This window comes from Sitophilus oryzae, unplaced genomic scaffold (genome assembly GCF_002938485.1).
Source record: "Sitophilus oryzae breed Bouriz unplaced genomic scaffold, Soryzae_2.0 scaffold_1499_pilon_pilon, whole genome shotgun sequence".
In the NCBI taxonomy this organism is placed as follows: Eukaryota; Metazoa; Arthropoda; class Insecta; order Coleoptera; family Curculionidae; genus Sitophilus; species Sitophilus oryzae.
The window spans coordinates 2,899,914-2,924,983 of NW_022146168.1; the positions used below are offsets into that span (position 1 = coordinate 2,899,914).

At 33.3% G+C, this 25,070-nt stretch overlaps 2 protein-coding genes across 2 annotated transcripts in view; both read left to right on the forward strand.

The window, feature by feature from the left end:
- LOC115877843 (octopamine receptor beta-2R) overlaps window positions 1-25,070 on the forward strand; it is a 417,890-nt gene that overhangs the window by 213,539 nt on the left and 179,281 nt on the right. The gene's annotated exons all lie outside the window — the stretch shown is intronic.
- LOC115877951 lies at window positions 15,417-16,640 on the forward strand. Its single transcript, XM_030894302.1, has one exon. It carries the CDS (start codon window positions 15,417-15,419, stop codon window positions 16,638-16,640), a length of 1,224 nt encoding a protein of 407 aa, XP_030750162.1.

Below are 25,070 nucleotides of genomic sequence, written 5' to 3' on the forward strand. Positions count from 1 at the left end.
TAAATAACTTCCAGAAAATAAATATGTTAAATGATTTGCAATTTTTCTTAAGACGTTGTTATATAAAAAGCGATAGTTCCCGTCTTTTTTAAATAAACGGTCTTGTTCAGTTTCTTCGAACCATGTAAACGATTCCATTCCATTCAATCGTCGAATTCAATTTATTTAATTCAATCGAGTTAATCCAATTGAAGAACTCGTGTAGGGGTGGTTTGATACCAAGGAATTTCTACGACAACTTAACAATTTTTCTCTAGTTACTTGCAGTGGCGGCTCGTGACCCTTGTGACTGGGTAGGCGACAAAATTTTAGTTGCGTCTATTTGCCCACCCCCCTAGTTTACATAATACCCTAACTCAGTTTGTAAAAATATGTCATCTCTGGGTTAAAAACGTAGCTGAAGAATATTTAGGACAAAACTAAAGCAAAAATGACAGCATTCAATGTAATGACACAAGTATATGTTTTTTTTTATCTATTACTATGGAGTCATTATGCAGTACATCATATAATTTTATTTTATTTTTATTTATTTACGCAAACTCAAAAATTGGTAGTATTGAGAGAAAGAATAATTCTGTTTTATATATTAAATTGATGAGTCGGTCTCTTAATAAAGAAAAGTTATTTATTATTATATCAGTAAAATCATCAGATTGTTGAAGAGCTGTGAAAAGATCTTTTTAAATTGAATGCAAATGACGATAAACGCGCTTATTTTTCATGGAATCTCTACTATAAATTTGAATGCATTTCAAACATGAAAAATGTTTTTTCAACTCAAGTACTTGTAAATGGTGTAGTAACAAACAAAACAAACAATTTGAAAGCCTCTGGAAATATATTTCCAGGATTATTCTCCTTAAATTATTTTATAATCGAAATTATCATATCTATTATTAATACCTGCAATTTATTCATTAATTTACGTTGGTCACTAACATTTTTTGTTTGTTAAATCAGATGTTAAATGCGTTGGAAATTTTTTTATAGGTTTCTTTAAATTTTGGATCCGCAAGAGATAAATAAAAATAATTGAGACATACGAGTACCTATCTGCAAACCTTATTTCTAAATGTATAACAATGTTATCTAATATTTCATAAAAATAAAATTCGCAAAGATATTTCACTTAGCCGCTTTTATTAACATATCGAATTGAAATTACACACTGAAACTTTTCTGTAATATCTGTTGTATTGTCGCCGAATAAAATAACGCGCTCTTTTATTTCGGATTCTTTTATTTTTGTGGCGTGTTCTGAAATACAACCGGTTATATCATTTTGAATAATCTCAGACAAACCCGAAAAATGTTTCCAATTTGCTTTAAACGTTTTTTGAATTTTCATATAAAAGTTTTAAATGCTATGTATAATGAATCATATGAAATATCCCCTTAACGAAATGTGATATATCCCCTTATGAAATATCGGGAATATCCTCTTAACTTCTAAGCCTACCGAGCCTCCACGACTTCATGCGAAGACGACCGGAGATTTCGCCTAAGCCCCGCCTTAATACGATACAACTCCGACTTACGTCGCGTCGCTATCGCACGATGAGTTAGACAGAGACAGAAGACTGCCGTACGTCGTGCATCGACTCTGATAGTAGGCTATGCAGAAATCGCCGAACAAAGGCACTCCAACGGTGAAAATTATTTTGTTTTCTCGCAGCGGCACAGTCACCGTAAGCTAGCGATAGTGAATATTTTAATATACGAGACCACAAATATTAAAATAATATTGATTATTAAAACACACTTCCGTGTATTAACAGTATTTTTATGTATTGGCAACATTAATAGTAAATAATGTAATGTAATAAACCGCTTAAATTCTGCCAAAATTTTAGGGTAGGCGCCGCCTACCTTACCTACCCTGACGAGCCGCCACTGGTTAGTTGCCTTATGCTTTAAGTTGATCTTTTTTATTAAGAAACCCTATTCTATTTTAGCACAACATTAATTCAGATACTTTGTGTTCATTAATTAAACAATCAGTGCACGACCTTAGTCGATCGTAGGGAAAATTTCTTGTCAGTGATATATGCAGATCGAATCTTCATCTATTATTGAAAGATGACTAAATATGATGGAACTGCTTAATTCTATTTGGTTACGATCGATACGAAGTATCCCTGCGATCAACCACCTGGTGGCCAACTAAGAATGGATACCGGCTGTATCTCAGAAACTACTTATCGTATAACTTTTGGAAAAAAATTGTAATAAGTAAATCGACTAAGAGAAATCGCTGGAAATTATTGCCAAGTTCGAAAAATTTTCGCTAGGGGGCGTATCTGTGATTTTTTTACGAATTAATTTGTTATATGTAGTAGGTAAATGTCCGAAAATTGGACAATCAATCATTATATTTAAATATTTAGGAATTTTATGTCACCATATTGCTTTTAACAAAAACCGCCCTACTTTTATATGGCCGAAAACTAGGGTTGTGCTATCCAAGTTCGTCCTTGATTTCACTTGTTTTCGTGAATTATTATTAGTATTTATTATTATATTATTAGAGAGATATGGCACCGATATACGATATTAACGGAGGCGTTATTTTGGCAACTATGACAGTTAAAGTGTCATAATACGCCGTACGGTAATTTGACAGTTTCGGATCGTTATTTTATCAATTGAGATACAGTATTTTTTATAAAAATTGAGATAACTCTTTATTGAGTTAAATTGTACTCTTCTTTAGACACACTTTGTTTTAGACACTAATTAAAACTCCTGATATATTTAATAGCTATTTTTTAAAAAAAATAAAGAAAAATTATGAATATAGATGCTCTTTTGATTGACAAAATCAGAAAACTAGGTTAAGGCTAGATTTTTAAAAATGTTGGCATAATCCAGGGGCATAATCGTCAAAATTAATCAACGCTATTTTGTGTTGCCATAACTCGAAGTTCGACAAACGCAAATATCAAAATAACGTCAGCGCTAATAGCGGAATTGCGACAGTATTGGACTTTACCATATATCTCTATTAAGTTTATGTTTTTCGGTATTATTAAGCATTTCGTTGTTCCCTTTTCATAGAGCAACGAAGGTGCGAATCTTAACAATATGCACTACTGGTCCAAATCTACCTTTGATGCTAGGCATCAAAACCATTGGTCGGTAAATGTTTAGGCAAGAATATCCACAATTTCTAAGACAGGAATTTCCAATTTTATTAAAGGATCTATCATAATGAAATTGCATTTGTTGCCATTTCAGCATGATTCAATTGGTGCAGTTGTACAGCTTATTTTGCTACGAATGTGTGCAGCTTTAAGATACCACTTACTTTAGTAGATTGAAAGGCTGGAGCGGCATATTAACATGACCAGCTAGGTAACCGGATTTAATGCATGCCTGGGTTTTTTATTTATAGGGTCGAATCAAGAATCAACAGGAATAAATAATAATTAAATGGCATGAAAATAAAACTAGAAAATACTTGTTGATATTTTGACGTAAACATTTTAGTTTTTTAAACGAGCCTTAGTTTGTTTAAATTGGCTAACCCAAACTAGATTTATATTTTTAGACTTTCCCTACCACTTTATTTTATGAGACAGATCATTTTGATCATACGTTATCAAAAAAAATTGCCATCGATTACAATGGCAATATTTAAAATACCTCTTCACCTGCATATTTTTCGAGAAAAATCCTGTTTTCTGATTGGCCATCACAGATGCGTCCCCTAGCGGACATTTTCCGAACTTAAAAATAATTTCTAGCGATTTCTCTCAGCCGATATACTTATTACAATTTTTTACCAAAATTATACGATAAAGTTTCTAGCATTTTTTTTTTCGAGATACAGTCGGTATCCATTCTTAGTTGGCCACCTGGTACATCCAGATTTATTTATTTTCGAATTTTGTCAGTAAAATGTATTGATTATTATTAATTTTACCTTATTATGATTAAACCAGTATTGTTTGAAATTTTCCCTTGCTGTCTACATTCCAACAAGACTACATATAGTCAAGGACTTAAATGGTAAATAAAGATCTTGTAATAGACACAACTTCTTTTTATCAATGGAATTGAAAAGGTAATATCTTCTATTTATTAACACCATAGTTAAAATATACGGATCTGTAAGTGACAATAATTTAAATATAACTGTATAATATGTATGAATGTAACTGAGTAATTTAAATATTCCTGAAAAACAAAAACTTTCTTATTAAAAAAGATCTTTTTTTAAGATTTTTATTTTTGATCAAAACATTTTCCCTTTAATTAACTAAACGGTCTATCTTTTTTAGCCTAGATGTTCGAGAAAATTTCATATAAACAACGACGTTATAAAAAAGACAGATTGGCGAGGCGCCGTTATGGATAGCGTCTGGAAATTAAGTTTACCCAACGGCTTTTTATTTGTTTTCTTACGGATTTTTCCTAATTCTCCTAACACGCTTTTTCGTGTTCAGTAATAATTTGCTTTGGCGTAGCGATTTTTTACCGTATCGGTGGTTGTTTTTCTGATAAGGGTTGAAATTTATTTTGGGAATAAATAAATAAATAAAGAAAATAACGAAAAGTCCCATAATAAATTATGATCAGGTGTTTAGAACATATGGGTTATATGTCTTTGTTTATAGAAGCATGAAATAAGCTGGCTTAACTTTACTAAACTGATCAAACTAGTAATATGTGGGAAGTAACATCCCCCTTGCATTGAAACATAAACTTCAACAATTAATATTTAGATAACTGAGAATTAAGGTAACATTTGAATTACTTACTGAATAAGGTAATTAATGTAAGCCGCATGTTTTGATAATAGTTACAAGTAATAGTTTTGATGTTTCAAAAGGGTAAGATTAAGTAGAAACATAATGTTTTACACATATATTATACACAAAAAAATATTAAAAGTATTAAACCATGTAAAATGAAAGACCTTATCTATGGAAGAATCACTACTTAGACTTGTCTAAATTTACTTATAGACCTTTCATTATTATACATATACCATTAGAGTGCACCAAAAAAAAATATACATATATATTTTCTTTTTAATGGAAGTGAAAATATCGCTCACCACGATGAAAAAAATTCTGGTAAAGTTTGAGTTCTTAATATTAAGAAATTATTTTCTATTTTCCATTTAAATAACACGGGGAAACATTTTTTTGAATTTTATGGCGTTCTAACAAATCAGCGTATTGTAAAAATATATACATGTTCTTATAGGACATTGAACTCTCTTCAAAAAATAGGCCCTAATTCTGGAATTTTGACATAAAAACGCTACGCTTTCAAAGCGGTAAGCGAAAGTGTTCGATTAGCAGAACGCCAAGCAGATGATTTTGGTATTCTACTTGCCATGCGAATAGTTTTCTTGATACGCGTTTGACTACATATTGACACCATAATAATTTCTCAAGTAAGTAGGTATGGGGCCACCTTAGCCCAAGGTCAACCCCCATTTTCTCCCTAAATTTAGGGAAATTTTCCCGTCCATAGCGGCCCACCCTATGTAAATCTTATAACATGGGTTATATGTAATTTCCCTAAATCTTCTGATTTTTAGATTTGGCAACGTCGCATTTCATTATACATCCGGCAACGCTGTACGTAGACGCCGACCGCCATCTAGCGCCTAACTCCGGAACTACCAAGCGCCACCTATCGGGTAGCTCAAAGAAGGTAACTGTAATTTGGGCTCCATTGTTCTTCATCGGTTTAAAGCTGTCTCAAAGGTATAGACCGTAGGTACAATTAAATAACGACTATGTCAAATATCCTAGCTATTATTTAATTGTACTCCCACGCCTTATACCTATTAACCACAGGTGTAAGAATATACCAAAAATGTATTATTAACTAATTATGCATTAACAATGGTGTTTATTAAAAAAAAACATAAAACAAAACAGTAGTAATTAAACTATTTATGATACGATTTCCTATAAAAAATAGAGATTAAAGGAAAAAGTTTTCATTTAAATCAGGTAAACAACCGCTGGTCATCTGTCATCGACTTCGGCAAACATCGGTTATTTTCGTGTAACTTTAAAATATTTACACAACGGCCATATTGGGGTGTGGTCTTTCCTATACCATGTACCCTTATCCCAACAGAAAAATATCACTTAAAATGAAAAATACGCTATAATAATAATTTACTATGGAATAAAATTAATTTAAGCTTGAACCATTAAAACTTATAGATGGAATAAAAATAATAACTAAAATATGTTTTTCTATAAACACCCATATACCATCACGCTATAGGCCCATGTACAAATTTGCCGAAAAAATAGGTTTATTACCATAAAAACACACAGAGACCTTAAAAAATACGGACCTACCTGAGTTTACAGTTATTATCCACATACTCCGTTAAACAGGCACTTAACACACGAAAATCACTCTTCGATATCACACACTTTTAAGCCCTTTTCACTAAACACACTCAAAATACACAGAAAATTTCTTGATTCCAAAACCGTTAGAAGTTAGAAATGAACTAAAAAAAGCGACCAAATGTATACGACCGGCGATTAAATTGGTTTTCTATACACGGAAGTTACCGATAAGACCGCTAACACGCTTTACCACAAACAGAAATATGTATATTTATAGATACAGGGTGTTTAAAAATACATTAAAACGATTAAAATATAAGTGTTAAAAAGGCCGATTCTGCATCAGTGGAGCAGTGGAGCAGAGCGCACGGCGCATGCGCGAGGAGTGGGGGTACAGCGCAGGCGCGAGGAGGAGGAACACGGCGCAGGCGCGAGGAGGAGGGGAGCTGTCAAATGTCAAACGTCATATGTCAAACGTCAAACGTCAAACTTGTCATCTGTCAAACGTCAAACGTCATATGTCAAACGTCAAACTTGTCTTACGTCATCTGTCAAACGTCAAACGTCATATGTCAAACGTCAAACTTGTCTTACGTCATCTGTCAAACCTGTCTTACGTCATATGTCAAACCTGTCTTACGTCATCTGTCAAACCTGTCTTACGTCATATGTCAAACGTCAAACGTCAAATGTCATATGTCAAACCTGTTTTACGTCATCTATTAAACGTCAAACGTTAATCTATCTTACGTCATACCTATTATATACAGGGTGTTAATGAAAAACAAAATACAAATTTTTAATATTTATTTAAAGTATGCAATACATTTACTTTTTGATATTTTGGCGCATGTACTAAATACTATTATAGCAGATGATATAAACGTCATAATTATATACAAAAATAGAACTATATATGAAATCACTGTAGGTTCTTCCTTATCCTTTTTACACGTCTGATTTTTCATAGTTGAACTATCGTTAAAATTGATGGGTAGCATCTGCCAATCAGATTGATCTCCAACACTTCTATTTGAAAAGATTACCCTTATTTTATATTTTATGTTCGTCTTATTCCTAGTCTCTTCTTCCGATAATGGACGTTTGAAAACTTCCACCGATCCGTTATTGCTATATTCCAATCTCTGCCAAGCTTCTGGCCATTTACACTTCGTTGTAGTATCATTGTTTTTTAACATACGAAAGCTTCAATAACATCTTTCGGTTTATTTATATAGAATGTATTTTGCACTATAACGGCAAATATAATAAAAGCTGAACTTAACGCCGCCATGTCTGGATACTGAATGACTGTTTAGCTATGTTGACGGAGAGAATATAAACAATCTCGGCATCTTGCTTGAGAAGGGGGAGGACCGTCAATATGAGTCACTTGATCAGGTCTGTTGTAGTGAATAAAACATGGCAATTGCGTTTGCAAATAGAAATTATTTTTGTATTCGATAGGAAGTCGAGACCATATATTTAAAAGCGTATAGGGGCTAATATGCTCTGCTAGAAATTCTACAGACAGTGCTTTTAACTCCTCTGTAGTATATTTTGCCAAATCCAAATACATGTTTACTTTTCAAGTGGTTAAATAATACTAAAGAATAAAACGCTAAATTATTATTTTTATACATCTATTCACAAGAGTTACAAGGTACTATTTTTACAAGTAACTCTAACCTATAATTAACAATACACTTTTGATTTAAAAAATTATGCGTATATCGTAGGGCGAGTCATCCAAACAAATCATTTAGCATATACTATTTCTCTTCATAAAATTTTATAAGTTCTATTAATTGTTGTAAATTAGCCAAATGTTTCTCTAGTAAAAATTTTATATCTGCGGTAGACATCTTTCTCCTTTTACACATATTTACTCTTCAAGTGTTTAAATAATACTAAAGAATAAAGCGTTAAATTATTATTTTTATACATTTATTCACAAGAGGTAAATACACATATGAGTTGAAAATCATTTTCGAGTTTATTTGGATTAATTTCTAGAAATTCCAACATATAATATGATAATTCACAAACATTTAAATAACAATATTTTTTAATTTCTTCCAAACAATTTTCTTCAGAGACATTACAAGCTCTAATATAATGTAAAAGATTATCGTAAAAAGGTCTTAAGTCTAATTTTACAAGTAACTCTAACCTATAATTAACAATAAACTTTTGATTTAAAATTAAACGAATGTCTTCCATAGTGAAACAAAACGGTACATCCAAACACATCACTGTAATTATCCACTCTTCCAGGAATTTGCTTGCTTTAACGGTGAAATTTTCAGATAGGGCTTGAACAGTTTTCTCCATTTTCTCATTGTCAGGTACCAAAATAAATGATGATGTAATGTTCAAAAACTCGAACCAATCCGTATCGTCAAAAGAGATTATCATTAGTTCATTGGGTAGGTTGAATAATTTGTTCACAATTTTAACTGTAGGTATCAAACCTCTCGCGATACTTATTCCAGCAACAATATCAAAGTTCTTCGTGGGATAACACGTTTCAGCCAACAATCTGCGTTCTTTCTTGATTTCCATATTACTTCGTAAAACCATACTGTTTAGATAGTCGAAATAATCTGGTGAGGAACATGATGATGAATTTGAGGTTATGTCTAGCGCTTCCATCTCGACATACGCACAAACCGGTGTCTTGACGATTACTAATCGATCGTATACGTTTTATTTCCTTCCCCTACCACCACCATCAAACTAATTTATTTGTTTAAACTTGTTTATATTCAATTCTAAAAATAGAATCTTACGTAACGACCAGCCGCTATCTCTTTCCTGGAAAGCACCAGATTTCGTCACTAAGACTTGTTTAAACTCGTTGAATACTTCCTCCAGATTTGTATTTTCGTAAACAACATCATATCGGGAATTAAACGATTTAATATCTTCTTTCGTTTCAGACCCTAATATGTATGAACAAAATAATTCCATATTGAATTTGATGGAGGTATGAATCGATATATGTTCCTGAAGTAAACGTACAATAGTATCTTTAAGAGCATCTAAATATAGGATAATATTATTCGAATGTGATTCAGAGGTTATCCTATAAGATTTAATTCGATTTTTAAAAGCACACCTAACAAGCTGAATTCCAGGTTCTAATTCTACACAACACTGATTTTTATGTTGATGACTTAAACAGTGGAAATTACACTCCTTACACAATGAATGCATTTTGAATACTGAAGAGGTTTAGACAATATCTTTACTTTTATCAATCCAACTATTATGTGATTTGTCGAATCCTAACCACTTGACTAGAATTTTATTTCCTTTCTTTTTCAACACTTGCTCTACAAGATAGATTTCAGGTTGTTTAGTTTTCTGTAATTCTTCTTCGTAAAATCCACCGCTGATGGGATTACCTTGATAATCTTCTAAAAGGTACGTTACAGGGTTTGTAATTTTTACTTTAGATACTTTGAAAAGCTCAGTGGTCCAATTTGGCGTATATCCTTTTTCAAAAAGATGTTTCTGTTTTGAGATTCTAACGGTAACGCCAACTTTAAATTTTGATTTTCCCGCTACCTTAATATGACTATAAACGCCATCTAGTAGTTTCTTCTCACTATTACTATCCACATTCTTCGGTTTCATTCCAATGGTTCTGTGTTTCGTATCGTTATAGTCTTCTGTAACTTTATTTAGTAATTCCAGCCATTTATGGTTCCCATTCAACGTAAACGATCTAAATAATTTTTCCTTAATAGTGCGAATTACACGTTCAGCTATAGAGGCTTTCAAAGGGCTAAAAGTACTGTAGTGTTGGATCTTGTATTTTTTCATCAAATTTTGAAACTGACTGTTGTAATACTCTTTGCCATTATCCGACACCAACTTTTTAGGAATTCTGTTTGAAGATTTCAATATGATTTCCATGGCCTTAGTAATGTCTGGTGCAGATTTTGATTTTACAGGTTTTGTCCATAGATATTTGGAAAAACAATCAATCACAACCAAGATATATTTATAGCCCTTATTCTCTCGAGAATATTGATCTAATTGAGCAAGATCGGTGGCAAAAGTATCGTCTAAACCATACTGAATAAATCTTCGTCTTTTGAATTTAATACGAGCGGGTTTATGAAGTTCCCTAACGACTTGTTCTCTAGAACCCATCGCTTTGTCTAACGAAATAGTGCTGGTATATGTGTATTTATATTTTATTTTGGGTTAGAATTTTTTTACTTAATAATAAATCTTCAAGGACACCTTTTACATCACCCAAATCGTTTGATAAATCGTCTATTTTCTGGTTTGTTATTGTCTTAAACGAATCAAGCACTCTCTGATATTGTGCTGCTATATCCGTATCAATGTTCTGTATATCATGCTCAATGTTTGATAGTTTAGAATTGATACTATCCAGTTCTAGACGTTTAGCCTTATTGGATTTTTCAATCACCGTATCTGTATAATTCTTTATCGCACTTTCCAGCATATCAAGATCTATATGCAGTTTCTTGACTATCTCATCCTCTAAAGTTCCAAATTTCTTATCCATATCCATTAGACGTGTTGAAATTTTTGAAAACGTCTCCTGTAAGTCTATCTCTAACGCTTCTAATCTTTCGGCAAGAACACTGTTAAATGCGTTTATTGTTTCCATAGAACGAGCTTGAAATTTTATCTCTTCGCGGACTTTCCCTGCTAGCTCATCAGTATATCGTTTAGTCGATACATCGCTCTCTTCTGTAGGGTCTTCAACATTAGTTATTTTTCGATTTTCAAAATCATAATCTCCTTCAGGTGTGTGGGAAAATTCAGGTTGAGGGTGCACTAACCTTCGCTTGGAAGATAAAGACCATCCGAACTTGTTCATGGTTGAAATAATAATGCCTAAATATCTAGTATAACACTTTATTTATAGGTTCAACTACACCTAGTTCTAACAATTCTTCAAGAATACTCATTATTTCATTCGTATGGTTTCCGTTTCCTGCTGTTTGAGAGGCATCCAGTTTACTTAATCTATCCACCAACTCGTTGACGTCATCATAATAAATATATTCTTTAGGTTTTTCATTATACTCAAGTAGTGCGGATCCAGATTTAGTTTGCGATCTGGTTTTAGGGATTTTCTGTGCTATATTGCTGGCTGATGAATGCCTAAGTCTTGAACCTTCAAGCGAAGCCGAAGATGCAGCTGTAATCAATGGTTTAACGAAATCCCTATATTTCACAGATTTACTACCTCTCAATTGTCCCAATGGACTAAAATCTCTTTTGTGAACGTTGGTTTGCTTCAATATTTTCTGAAATTGAACTCTATCGTTTTCAGTAAAGTGCATAGGTTTCTTTAGAAATAACAATTCATATAAACCACGATTTCCTTTGTAAATAGAATCGCCTACTCGTATATCACCATTTTGAAGAAAATCCACTTTTTCCGTCCCCATTTTCCAAGTTTCAGTTGGTGCATTATGTTGTAAACCATACGTATGATCTATTTCATCGGAATCTATAAAGTACTTATCGATAAATTCATGTGCTATTTTTGGATACTGATCCAAGTAGCTCTTGTACACTTCAGTTTGTTCTAGAATTGATTTTTGAAGATCTTCGTTAGCATCTTTAAATGCTTGTAGTGATTGTACTTCCATAAAAACATTATCATCATCATCATTATCACTGTTTCCAGACTTCTCCGCAATCATTTCAGTCGGCTGGAATTCAACATACTTTTGAGAACTGCGTTCAGGTTTCGGCTGTTTCTTTATCGATGATGGTGGTGTTATCTTTTCCATCTTTACAATTTCCTCTTCCTTGTTCTTTATTGTTCTGTCTGCGAGTTTATTTAAGGGTATAGTTATAGGTCCCAATATTCTATTTAGAGTTTCATCTCCCTCATCACGTTCTAATTTCAAGGCTAGATGTTTTTTTCGTATATGTCTAGCAGCATTTATAATCTTTCTCTGAACTTCTCGCTCATCTTTTGTTAATATTTTAGGCATTTCGAACCAGATCTGTTTCAATCAGGGCCGTTCCAATCAGGTCCGTTCAATCAGGTCCGTTCAATCAGGTCTGTTACAATCGGGTCTGTTTCAATCAGGTCTGTTACAATCGGGTCTGTTTCAATCAGGTCTGTTTCAATCAGGTCTGTTCCAATCGGGTCTGTTTCAATCAGGTCTGTTTCAATCAGGTCTGTTACAATCGGGTCTGTTTCAATCAGGTCTGTTTCAATCAGGTCTGTTCCAATCGGGTCTGTTTCAATCAGGTCTGTTTCAATCAGGTCTGTTACAATCGGATCGTTTGATACTAGGTGTATCCTCGATCAAGGACTCTTACATACTAACCATTAAACTATGTTTATGGTATTATATAGGTATTAAATCTGCTTCGGTAACGACCTTTGTGAATATCACAGTCTTTAACAATAACAAGAAATCCATATTTGTCTTTCCAACATTCAGAACATATATCCTTAAACATGTTTATCGACATGTCTGTATTTACGTGATCATCATACACATGCCTAAGATTAGTATCATCTTGCTTGAAAAGTATCAACATATTAGCATTATCTCGAACCAATTGTTTAGGGATCTTTGAATAGGTCTGACAGAGGTAAAACGAGTCGATTGCATTGTGACGACCCATGCAAAAATAATTTCTAATTTTATCTTGTTTCTCACAAGCTACATCATCGAATATGAAGACAGAGTCGGGTTTGGCGTTTACGGGATCCAATACACTATCGTTATCGCTGTATCCGTAGTAATTAACACCTTTAATACGATCCAAAACCTGTTGCAAAAATGTGTATTTGTCTTGAAAGAGAGACTTTGAGTAAACATACACGTTCTCAAACCGAAGTCCGTTTGGATCTGTTAAAAGACTTAACATCACATTCGTTTTTCCTGAATTACTGGGGCCACAGATTATAGCCCTTATAGTATTTGGTAATAGATCGCTATGTCGATTTCTAGCATCACCCTGTGCGATATCGAAATTACAAACATCAATATCGATTTTCTGTTTAACTTTTCTCTCATTTTTTTTTTCACATATATACGATGTTTATTCGATCACGTCTTCAGTTGTAATGAGAACGTCAAAGGGTAAAGGTCTCTTAAATAGGGCTATCAATAAATTACCATTTGAACTTCATTTACCTGGTTACCAGTATTGTGGTCCGGGAACAAAGCTTGCTAAACGATTAGCTAGAGAGGAGATCCAGGCATAAACGAATTAGATCGAGCGTGTAAGGAGCACGATATCGCATACTCGAAAGAAAAGGATTTGAATCGACGACATCAAGCCGATAAAGTGTTGGAGGAAAAAGCGTGGGAAAGAGTTAAAGCTTTGGATTCTAATATCGGAGAAAAAAGTGCTGCGTGGCTTGTTACAAACGCAATGAAAACAAAACGAAAGCTTGGTATGGGTGTTAAACGAAAACCCTTCAAATCTTTTATTGTTAATAAAGTGAAGAGACATATTAAACATTATGGTAATGGCACCCTCAAGGATAATATTAAACTAGCACTGAGAGCAGCTCGCATGAGTGTTAAACAAGCTGGTGGTAGAAGAAAAGTTAAAGTACCTAGAGTTATCCCAGTACCTAAAGTCGGAGGAATTTTACCTCTTATTCCGCTCTTCGCAGGCCTAAGTGCTTTGGGAGCTCTTACCGGAGGCGCTGCTTCTGTCGCTAAAGCTGTTCAAGATAGCCGAGCGGCAAGAGATAAATTAAAGGAATCTCAACGACATAACGAAACCATGGAAGCCATTGCGTTGGGTAAAAGAGGAAGCGGATTATACCTTGCCAAACACAAGACAGGATATGGATTATTTCTTCAGAAGCAATTGCCAAAAAACTACCAATAAAGCTACCCAATCGACCTTTGTCTAACCTAGATATACAGAAATATGTAAAGAAATTAAAAATTGTCAACTTCAGAGGAGTATTCATGCGAAATGCTCTACCACAAACACCTAGAACGAACGAGTGCGGTGTTGTAAATTTGGACGAGATTGAAGGAGATGGAACTCATTGGGTAGCATATAGAAAAACAAGGGATAAAGTTGTGTATTTTGATAGTTTTGGAAATTTAAACCCACCAAAAGAAATTGTTCGATATTTCAAGAAATGTAAAATATATTATAATTACGACCAGTATCAAACATATAATACTTATAATTGTGGTCATCTTGCATTGTCCTTTCTCTATAATAATAAATAGTTATAAAAGAACATGTGTTTTAATTTCACGCTCAGTCATGTCTCAGACATTCACACTGAAAGGTCGTTCTAGCTGTTTAAGCGTGGATATTAATCCTCCAATAGAACTCGATTCTAGATACAGTTATTCTCTAGCTCTGATATCTCTCAGTACCTGGAATTCAATACCGAATATCGAACCAGGTCGAAATAAGTTTCATTATTCTGTAGACGGTATAAAGCAAATAATTGAAATTCCAACAGGATCTTACGAGATTACCGACATTGAAGAGTATTTGCAAAAGAGCTAAGTTCTAAGAGTAAAACCGTTATAAAGTTACACCTAATAATAATACACTAAAGTGTGAAATAAAGTGTATCTACGATATAGATTTTCAACCTGAAGATAGTATTGGAAAAATATTAGGATTTTCACCGCAAGTTTTAGCTGCCAACAAATTGCACAAATCAGATATACCTGTGGAAATTTTTCCTGTGGTAACAATACGTATTGAATGCAATATCATATCTGGATCGTATTACATTAATAATCCATCTCATACACTGTACGAGTTTAGTCCTAGCGTAGATCCTGGCTATAGTATAATTATCGAACCCAGGAATCTAATCTACCTTCCAGTAAATAGAAATTTTATTGATAACATTACATTGGATATATTAGATCAGGAATCAAGACCGGTCAACTTTAGAGGTGAAGATATTGTTATACGTTTGGAGCTTAAAAAGAATGGGTTTAACTTTTAAACCTTACTATTTAAATACCAGATCACAGAGCAATCAATCAGTTAGTACTTGTACGCCGAAGCAGACGCTCACGTCCAAGAGTATACTTCAGCTTCACCATATTATCAGCAAATATGGACTCCGTATCAGAAAAACTACAAATATTCCAACCGGTCAACGTAGATGAATCCATTGCTCGAGAAGAATGGCATACGTATCACCCGTTCACCAAATCATTTAAGAACAGCGATGAGATAGAAATTGTTATTAATCAACAGGATGTGTTTATGGATATTAGCCAGGCTGAATTATACATTGAAGCCAAATTTCTGGAAGAAGTATCGACAGTTGTGAAAACAGGAAAATGTTCCCTGACAAATAACGTTGGAGCATTTCTATTTGAATCGATAACGTATGAATTGAATGGAAAAGTAATCGATAAAGTACGAGATCCAGGGCTTATAAGTACCGTTAAAAGTCTTTTGTGTCTCAATCAAAATGAAAGTACTGCCCTTGATGTGGCGGGATGGAATTGGCCGAACGGTACTGTGAAATCATATGAGCCAGAAACGGATAATTTCAGTCTCCTAATACCATTGAATTTCCTATTGAACGTCTTCTCCGATTATACTAGCGCTATTATGGGAACGCAGAAATTAAAGCTTGTACGTGCCAAAAAAGATGATAATTGTTATGTTAATTCAGAGGGAAACAAGAAAGCAGACATCACCATTTTGAATATCGAGTTAAGAGTAAAACATATCTACCCGAACGATTCTGTGAAATTAAAATTGTTTGAAGCGATTTCCAAGGACAAACCGATATTTGTTGGATTTAGGAAATGGGAAATTCATGAACTACCTGCTCTACGACAAGCGAGAAAAGATGTATGGACGGTGAAGGCAGCATCTGAACGAGCGAGATATGTTGTTGTATTCTTCCAAGAAGATCGAAAAGATAACTATAAAGCTGATGGCATATATTTCGATAATTTGAAAATTACAGATGTCAAGCTTTATCTAAATTCCGAGGCCTACCCATATGAATCCCTAGATTTAAATTTCAAAACCAGACAGTTTACTAAAGCCTATTCCATGTATACGGATTTTCAAAAATCGTATTTGGGAAAGATCAATAGCGAACCTTTGCTAGATTTTACCGCTTTTGCCAGTCGAGCCCTATTTGTAATTGATTGTTCAAAACAAAACGAGGCTCTGAAAAGTAATGTGATAGATGTAAAGCTAGAATTTGAGAGTTCGGAAAATTTCCCCGAAAACACCCGAGCATTTTGTATCATCATATACGATCGAGTCATGGAATATTTACCTTTATCAGGACATGTTAGAACGCTAATTTAATCAGTTGCTGCAAGACATTGATACGATGAAGTTCGTTGTTATAGACGTACAAGGATTTCCCATCCCCGAATTTGAGGTTAAGGAATTATCCATATACGATGGAAAAGAAATGAAAACCTATACATTTAAACCGAAGATTTGTTACAACCATCTGCCGATACACCATAAGAAGACGATAAATTATATATTTCACAATGTTCATGGAATCCCTTATAATTCAGGGTATTTACCCTATAAAGCGATGTATAACATAATACAGGAGGAATTGGAAGGTGTCGATATGGTTTTCGTTAAAGGACATATTAAAAAGGAATTTCTGCTGTGCACATACAACGAAATGAATCTTGATCCACCCTGTATAGTGAACTTGGAATTTACTTCTGGATCTGTACCGAAATTAGAACAATCATACAGTAATAATTGTAATTATCATAGACTAGAAATATGTTCTTGTACTGTAAATAATGCTCATATATTATATGATTATATTATAAACATTTTAACTCAATAAATTTAAATCTATTAATATCTTGTTTTTTTTTTTACTTATGCTTTTGAAGAAGAAGTGAAAGTGCTGAGATAATTCAAGATAGGAATTAGTATTGATTGGGAAGATTATTGAATATTGTTTACCTATTTTTTATAATTTACTAGATGAGAGAAATGTGGAAAAATAAATACACAGTGAAATGAAAAATTGTTTTATTTAGAATAAATACTCTAAATATTTTTTTATAAAATCAGTCTTGTACAATATAAAAGATTGAAAAATGTTTTTCAGTACATGTGTAAAATAAATATATAATAAAAATGATTATTTATGTTAGGAAAAATTACTAAATTTGAATGCAGCTATTTAAATGGTTGTAGGATATAAAGAAAAAAAGGTTTGTTTAATAATTCTTTATTGATGAATATAACAAACGTATTAGTACAAACATTACAGTGTATCTTTATAACATAAGTGTTAATGTTTATCTGTGCCGTCTCTCTCTCTAGAGAACTGTTAAGACAGATAAAAGTATTTTGCTGTTGTGGCGGATGCGCCAGAAATTATCCTAATAACATTCGTGTTTATGTAACATTATTTTCTATACACTATGTATAAAAATATACGTGACAGTATAAAATGATAATGTTTATCTACAACGTCTAACTAAAGAACCTAAATCTAATATACGTATGAGTACAGTTTGTATAGTAAACATACAAATACGTTAAAAGTAACATTATTTTCTATACATCCTGTATAAAAAATATAACAAAAGTATATAATGTGTGTTAGTACAAATAAAATATAAAAACATAATTTTCTACATAGTCTGTATAAGATTTAAATCCTACATATTTAATGATAAAACAATTAGAACTTAACTGAAATCTAATATAGGTTTATATAAGTACAGACTGTATAGTAAACACACAAATACGTTAAAACGTGTGTAATACAAATATAAAATAGGTTCCCAATATAGATGGGTGTTAATAACAATTATTATAACTACAAAAACACTATATATACAAAACTAAACATATTATAACTAAAAGTATGAACTAAATACAGTTTTTCTCAATGTCTAACTTTTTTAAAACCAAACGGTAATGAACCACCTTCCTCGTCGAATTTCCGTTTTGTTGACAGCGGCCTGTAGAGCTTTGTCTGCTGTGTGGTTATAACCTTGTGATCCCCAGTTCTCCGTATCTGCCTGTATATTATGGGGATAGGTTCGGGCTCTTCTGCTAAAACCATGGATTTGATGGTTTCAAAATTGATGGTTTGAGAGGCGTTGTAGTTTAGGGAGAGACCTTTAACCTTACACGTTATGGAATACTCCCGGATTTAGGAGAATATACCTTATACGCGTAATTCTTAGGTCCTCCCGATACAAACTCATCAATGTAGCTGCCCTCACCATACCCCTCCAACTCATCGGTCATTTCACCGAGGAAATTTCCAAGTGGGATATCTTCTTCTTGTCCTGCCTTCGATAGGTAAATAACGCTATCTGTGTCTGTGTAAATAGCGTTATCCCCGACTTTTCAAGGTAACTGTATAATTTCAGCCGGGCCTGGGCTGTTGTGTAGGCTGCCAAACATACATTTACTGTTGGTAAAACATCGTACGCTTCATCCTTGAATACCCAGTTTACCAGCAGGGTATCGTCGTTCACAGGCACTATGGAGTTGACATCTGTTGCAGGGTTAGATAACATGGAAAACAAGACTTCTGGTCTGTTGACAATAGACGTCTTTCCCTGGTTTTCCCTCTGCCCTAACTTACCCCAAAACGATGTGATGACAGCTTTTCCAAGCTGCCTAAGACCAGGATTTACAGAAACCTTTTCCGGGTTTAGCGTAACGCCTTCCTTTTCCAGGTATTCACGTACGTATTGATCTTTGGATTCGGGTGTTGTACAGTATGATGGCCAGCCTGACGATTCCTGTTTGATTTTCAGAAACTTACTAATAATGTACCCGTTGAACAAACCCCCTTCTTTCGTCTCCGGATTATATTGGGTTACCTTATATTTCCATATTTCTTGAATGTCTAGTATTATATATCCTTTTTCCAACGCCTTCACCACTTCGTCAATAACCCACGTACCGCTAATTGTTCTTTCTTCATCACTATGTCTACATTCTTTAGCACCGACTTTTGCGCATGTGTAACGCAACACGAACGCAACACGAACGCAACGCTAACGCAACACGAACGCAACGCTAACGCAACACGAACGCAACGCCAACGCAACGCTAACGCAACTCTAACGCAACGCCAACGCAACGCTAACGCAACACTAACACAGACCCGATTGAAACAGACCTGATTGAAACAGACCCGATTGAAACAGACCTGATTGAAACAGACCTGATTGAACGGACCTCCCCCTTCTCAAGCAAGATGCCGAGATTGTTTATATTCTCTCCGTCAACATAGCTAAACAAACAGTCATTCAGTATCCAGACATGACGGCGTTAAGTTCAGCTTTTATTATATTTGCCGTTATAGTGCAAAATACATTCTATATAAATAAACCGAAAGATGTTATTGAAGCTTTCGTATGTTTAAAAAATAATGATTCTACAACGAAGTGTAAATGGCCAGAAGCTTGGCAGAGATTGGAATATAGCAATAACGGATCGGTGGAAGTTTTCAAACGTCCATTATCGGAAGAAGAGACTAGGAATAAGACGAACATAAAATATAAAATAAGGGTAATCTTTTCAAATAGAAGTGTTGGAGATCAATCTGATTGGCAGATGTTACCCATCAATTTTAACGATAGTTCAACTATGAAAAATCAGACGTGTAAAAAGGATAAGGAAGAACCTACAGTGATTTCATATATAGTTCTATTTTTGTATATAATTATGACGTTTATATCATCTGCTATAATAGTATTTAGTACCTGCGCCAAAATATCAAAAAGTAAATGTATTGCATACTTTAAATAAATATTAAAAATTTGTATTTTGTTTTTCATTAACACCCTGTATCTATAAATATACATATTTCTGTTTGTGGTAAAGCGTGTTAGCGGTCTTATCGGTAACTTCCGTGTATAGAAAACCAATTTAATCGCCGGTCGTATACATTTGGTCGCTTTTAGTTCATTTCTAACTTCTAACGGTTTTGGAATCAAGAAATTTTCTGTGTATTTTGAGTGTGTTTAGTGAAAAGGGCTTAAAAGTGTGTGATATCGAAGAGTGATTTTCGTGTGTTAAGTGCCTGTTTAACGGAGTATGTGGATAATAACTGTAAACTCAGGTAGGTCCGTATTTTAAAGGTCTCTGTGTGTTTTTATGGTAATAAACCTATTTTTTCGGCAAATTTGTACATGGGCCTATAGCGTGATGGTATATGGGTGTTTATAGAAAAACATATTTTAGTTATTATTTTTATTCCATCTATAAGTTTTAATGGTTCAAGCTTAAATTAATTTTATTCCATAGTAAATTATTATTATAGCGTATTTTTCATTTTAAGTGATATTTTTTCTGTTGGGATAAGGGTACATGGTATAGGAAAGACCACACCCCAATATGGCCGTTGTGTAAATATTTTAAAGTTACACGAAAATAACCGATGTTTGCCGAAGTCGATGACAGATGACCAGCGGTTGTTTACCTGATTTAAATGAAAACTTTTTTCCTTTAATCTCTATTTTTTATAGGAAATCGTATCATAAATAGTTTAATTACTACTGTTTTGTTTTATTTTTTTTAATAAACACCATTGTTAATGCATAATTAGTTAATAATACATTTTTGGTATATTCTTACACCTGTGGTTAATAGGTATAAGTGGGAGTACAATTAAATAATGACTAGGATATTTGACATAGTCGTTATTTAATTGTACCTACGGTCTATACCTTTGAGACAGCTTTAAACCGATGAAGAACAATGGAGCCCAAATTACAGTTACCTTCTTTGAGCTACCCGATAGGTGGCGCTTGGTAGTTCCGGAGTTAGGCGCTAGATGGCGGTCGGCGACTACGTACAGCGTTGCCGGATGTATAATGAAATGCGACGTTGCCAAATCTAAAAATCAGAAGATTTAGGGAAATTACATATAACCCATGTTATAAGATTTACATAGGGTGGGCCGCTATGGACGGGAAAATTTCCCTAAATTTAGGGAGAAAATGGGGGTTGACCTTGGGCTCAAGTGGCCCCATACCTACTCAAGTATCTAATAGTCAAATGTGGATAAAGCAATGAAAAATTTCAATGTTACGTGAATTTAGAACCTATTGTTGAGTTATGTCAATCTATTTTCTATGGATATGTTATGATTCTTATTATACGAGGGAAATGTTGAAGATGCTTCTCAACATTTTCGATATTTTGAACAATAATTATAGCTGCCAAGTCGTAAATTAACATCTTATTGAAAAATTTATAGTAGAAGAAGAAGTTTTCACTAAAGAGCAACAAAACGCACAAAATCACAATTTTACGATAAACAAAACGATTCTTAAGGTAGCCGTTTTCGAATCGCTTAGCGCAATGGATAAAGACGTTAAGTGTATCAAATGAGAATTCCTAAATCGGTAGTTAGTGCGCGATAAACGAAAATTAACATCTTATACGCTGAGCGTCTAAAAGCGCTTAGCGTTTTTTAAGTTACAGAATCACAACTTCAAATCGTATAACTTCCACAATTTTTTACATCTTATGACGAAACTAGACACTTATCACATAACTAGAAGGGATGGATGTTTTAAAATCCAAAGAAAATCCTATTGCATCCGAAGATATATTTAGGGAACCAGAATTTACCCGATTTTCTATTTATTTATTTTCTGATTCTATTTGAAAAGAAATGGCAATACAAGTTTCACATTCCCATTGCTACTTTTTTTTGCTCTTCAAATTGATGTTATTAGATTTTACGCCGTTTATTTTCCAAAATATCTACAACTTATGTGATAGGAAAATCATAATCTAAAAAATTATTGATGTCCGACCATCTCATTGAAGGATTTTTAAGCTATAAGGTATAAAGCTATAAGGATTAAATAAATCCAGCATTTGCTACATTTAGCTTCTCGAGTAAAGTGGAAATATCAAGTATAAAAGAAACAAGGTAAATCATAACATGTAAGCTGTTCTTTATTATTAACTAGCCATTACGCTCCATCTTCTTGGACGACAACCCTGACTTACTTGAATAGTTTATACTTTACCAGTAGCATGAAATTTTCTCGAAAATACTAAACCTGTCAATTAAGAATGAAAGATGAAACCAGCTTCTAAAATTTGTTCAGTTCTGATTTTTTTTCTATAGATATGTTCACTCATATTTATAGATAAAGAATATAAGAATAGCATTAATGGTAATGCCTATTAATGCTATAAGAATTTTTCTAATACAATTCTATATTACAGTTGAGGGTTGGAACCTTTGGTGTTACACAGCAAAATAATAATAAAAATAAAATTTTGTGGTGAATTAGTGTTTTATTTTGCTTAATACAATTCAGTCGAAAAAAAAGTCGGCTGGTGGATATAGTGGATATATAGGACTGCTATAAAATTTAGACAAAATTATATTATCAATAAAATCTATTGTCATTTTCAAGCTAAATTGTAACTTCATTTAGTTCATACAATGTGCGAATTTTAGAAGGAGAAATTGAGAATATCAAGAAGTTCTCATATACACGTTCCCCGATGTGTAGTTGAGTTCTTGAGAACGTATTATTCTTTTCTTTAAGCGATTCAAAGTTACTTCATTTTAATAATGTTGCTAACACCAGTGACAGTTAAGGACCAAAGCTGCCTCCAAAATATGTTCATATGTTTTGTAAATGGACTTAGTATTTTTCATGGTCAAATAAACGTATTGTAACCTTGAAAAATTAATGCATTCACATTTTAAATCTTAGTTAAGTTTATTTAATTTTATTCTCTGTATAGAACTACTGAACAAAACTTACTGAATAGAGTTGCAAATCAGTGCACACCTCTTCAGCTTCTGGATCGACTTAATTAGACTGTTTCTTCCGTCTTAACCCTTATAATAGATCAGGCTAAAAGCAGCACCTTGTAAGAGAACTAGACCGACCGTTTTCCGTAATGCTCGACCCTGATAGTTTATAATTTCCAGTCCATTGAACGATGTTTAGTTCCTTAATAATTGCTGCTTAAGAGTCTTTCGTGAAAATTAATGAAAAGCGGCACGAAAACTCGCTCCTAATCTGTTCTATTGGTTTGTAAATTGCCTCTGTTGTTATATGGAACAGTGATTCAAAACACTTTAACTCATTAAGATTTTTTTTTGAAAATCAAAAGTAATTGAAATCAAAAGTAATAAATTTATACAGAAGCTTAAAAATACACATTCTATTATAAATTGTATATATGTGTTTCTTTGGTTATTAAAACTTTCACTACTAATATAAAAAAATAGTTTAGACGAAAACACATAGACGAAAATTATACATATATACAGATGCAAAAAACGCAACGGAACATTTATTCGTCAAATTTAAAGTATTATATTTTTTTTTATTTTTAGTCCTATTTTCATGAATTTTTTATCAAAATGTAGGTATATAAATATAAATAAAAAAACATACATAGTTTCATTCTCCCTTTTTATATAAATATAACTACTCCAATTGTTAACGTCAGTTTTTTATAAACTTTATTATTTGGTTTTTATACAGGCTTAATGGAAGGGTTGTTTTTTACCTTAACTTTAAAACGCCCCGTGCAATCATTTCGTAAGAAAATTTTCCTCGCATTATTTTTCCGTCAGAAGAATGTCTTTTGAGCATTTTATTTTTTGGAACATGTCATACATACTTTGGTTAATTTTTAAGATCGAAATTAAGTTGACACCAATATTTTGCAATTTTTTCAATTATCATTACTTTTTTGTTATTTTTTAATATGACCAGATGATGATAACTTAGGTGACTGTTGTCATATTTACAGTTAAATTTTGTATACCTACGATTTAATTGGTTCTTAGTGTCGAAGATTGTGCAAAAACCATTGCTTTTGTTGAAAATATGCCATACCTCTACAATCAAAAGGGTAGCAGTTTTAGAAAAACTGACCGAAATAAGCGTAAAGCGGGTAGGGTAAGGAAGCGCAAAACTACCGCTCTAGATGATCGATTTATCAGAATCAATGCTTTGCAGGATGGTCATTTAACAACAGTGCAAATAAGAAGAGCTGTCAATATGGCAATACGACAATAGTTACCAAAGCTACCTCGTCATATTAAATACTATCAACAAAAAGTAATGATAATTGGAAAAATTGTAAATTATTGGTGGCAATTTCATTTCGCTCTTAAAAATTAACCAACGCATGTGTTGACATGAATCAATAAATAAAATGCTCAGGAGTCATGGTTTCGGCCGTAAAAACCTGTTTTAGGAAAATTTACTCAGGAAATTATGACACAGGATGTTTTAAAGTTAAAAATAACCCTTCGATTCTTCTTCCTTAACCCGGATTCATCCACTCCTGGATATAGGTCTCTCTTATCATTTCCCATGTCTTCCTTTTCTGTCGTATTTAGCCACCGTTTACCTACCACTGTTCTAATGTCGTCCACCAAACGTTTTTGTGGACGTTCCACACTTCTTTTAGTTTATTTTAGCCTTGACACTGTTATTTGCGTCCATCTGTCTTTATCCAGTCTAGTAACATGGCCAGCCCATTGCCATTTCATTTTAACCACTTCCTGAATTATATCGGTAACTCTTGTTGTCTGATGTTTTCATTACGATTTTTGTTGCCTCGTAGGCAGACCCCTAGAATACATCGTTTCATAGCTCTTTGACTAACCCTTCAATTAATCTTGAATAATAAACCAAATACGAAAGCTTATTATATTTATTTTACCTTGAGTCTAACGAATTAAAGTTGATATATGTATTTATATACAGTTTGTTAAAAAATTCA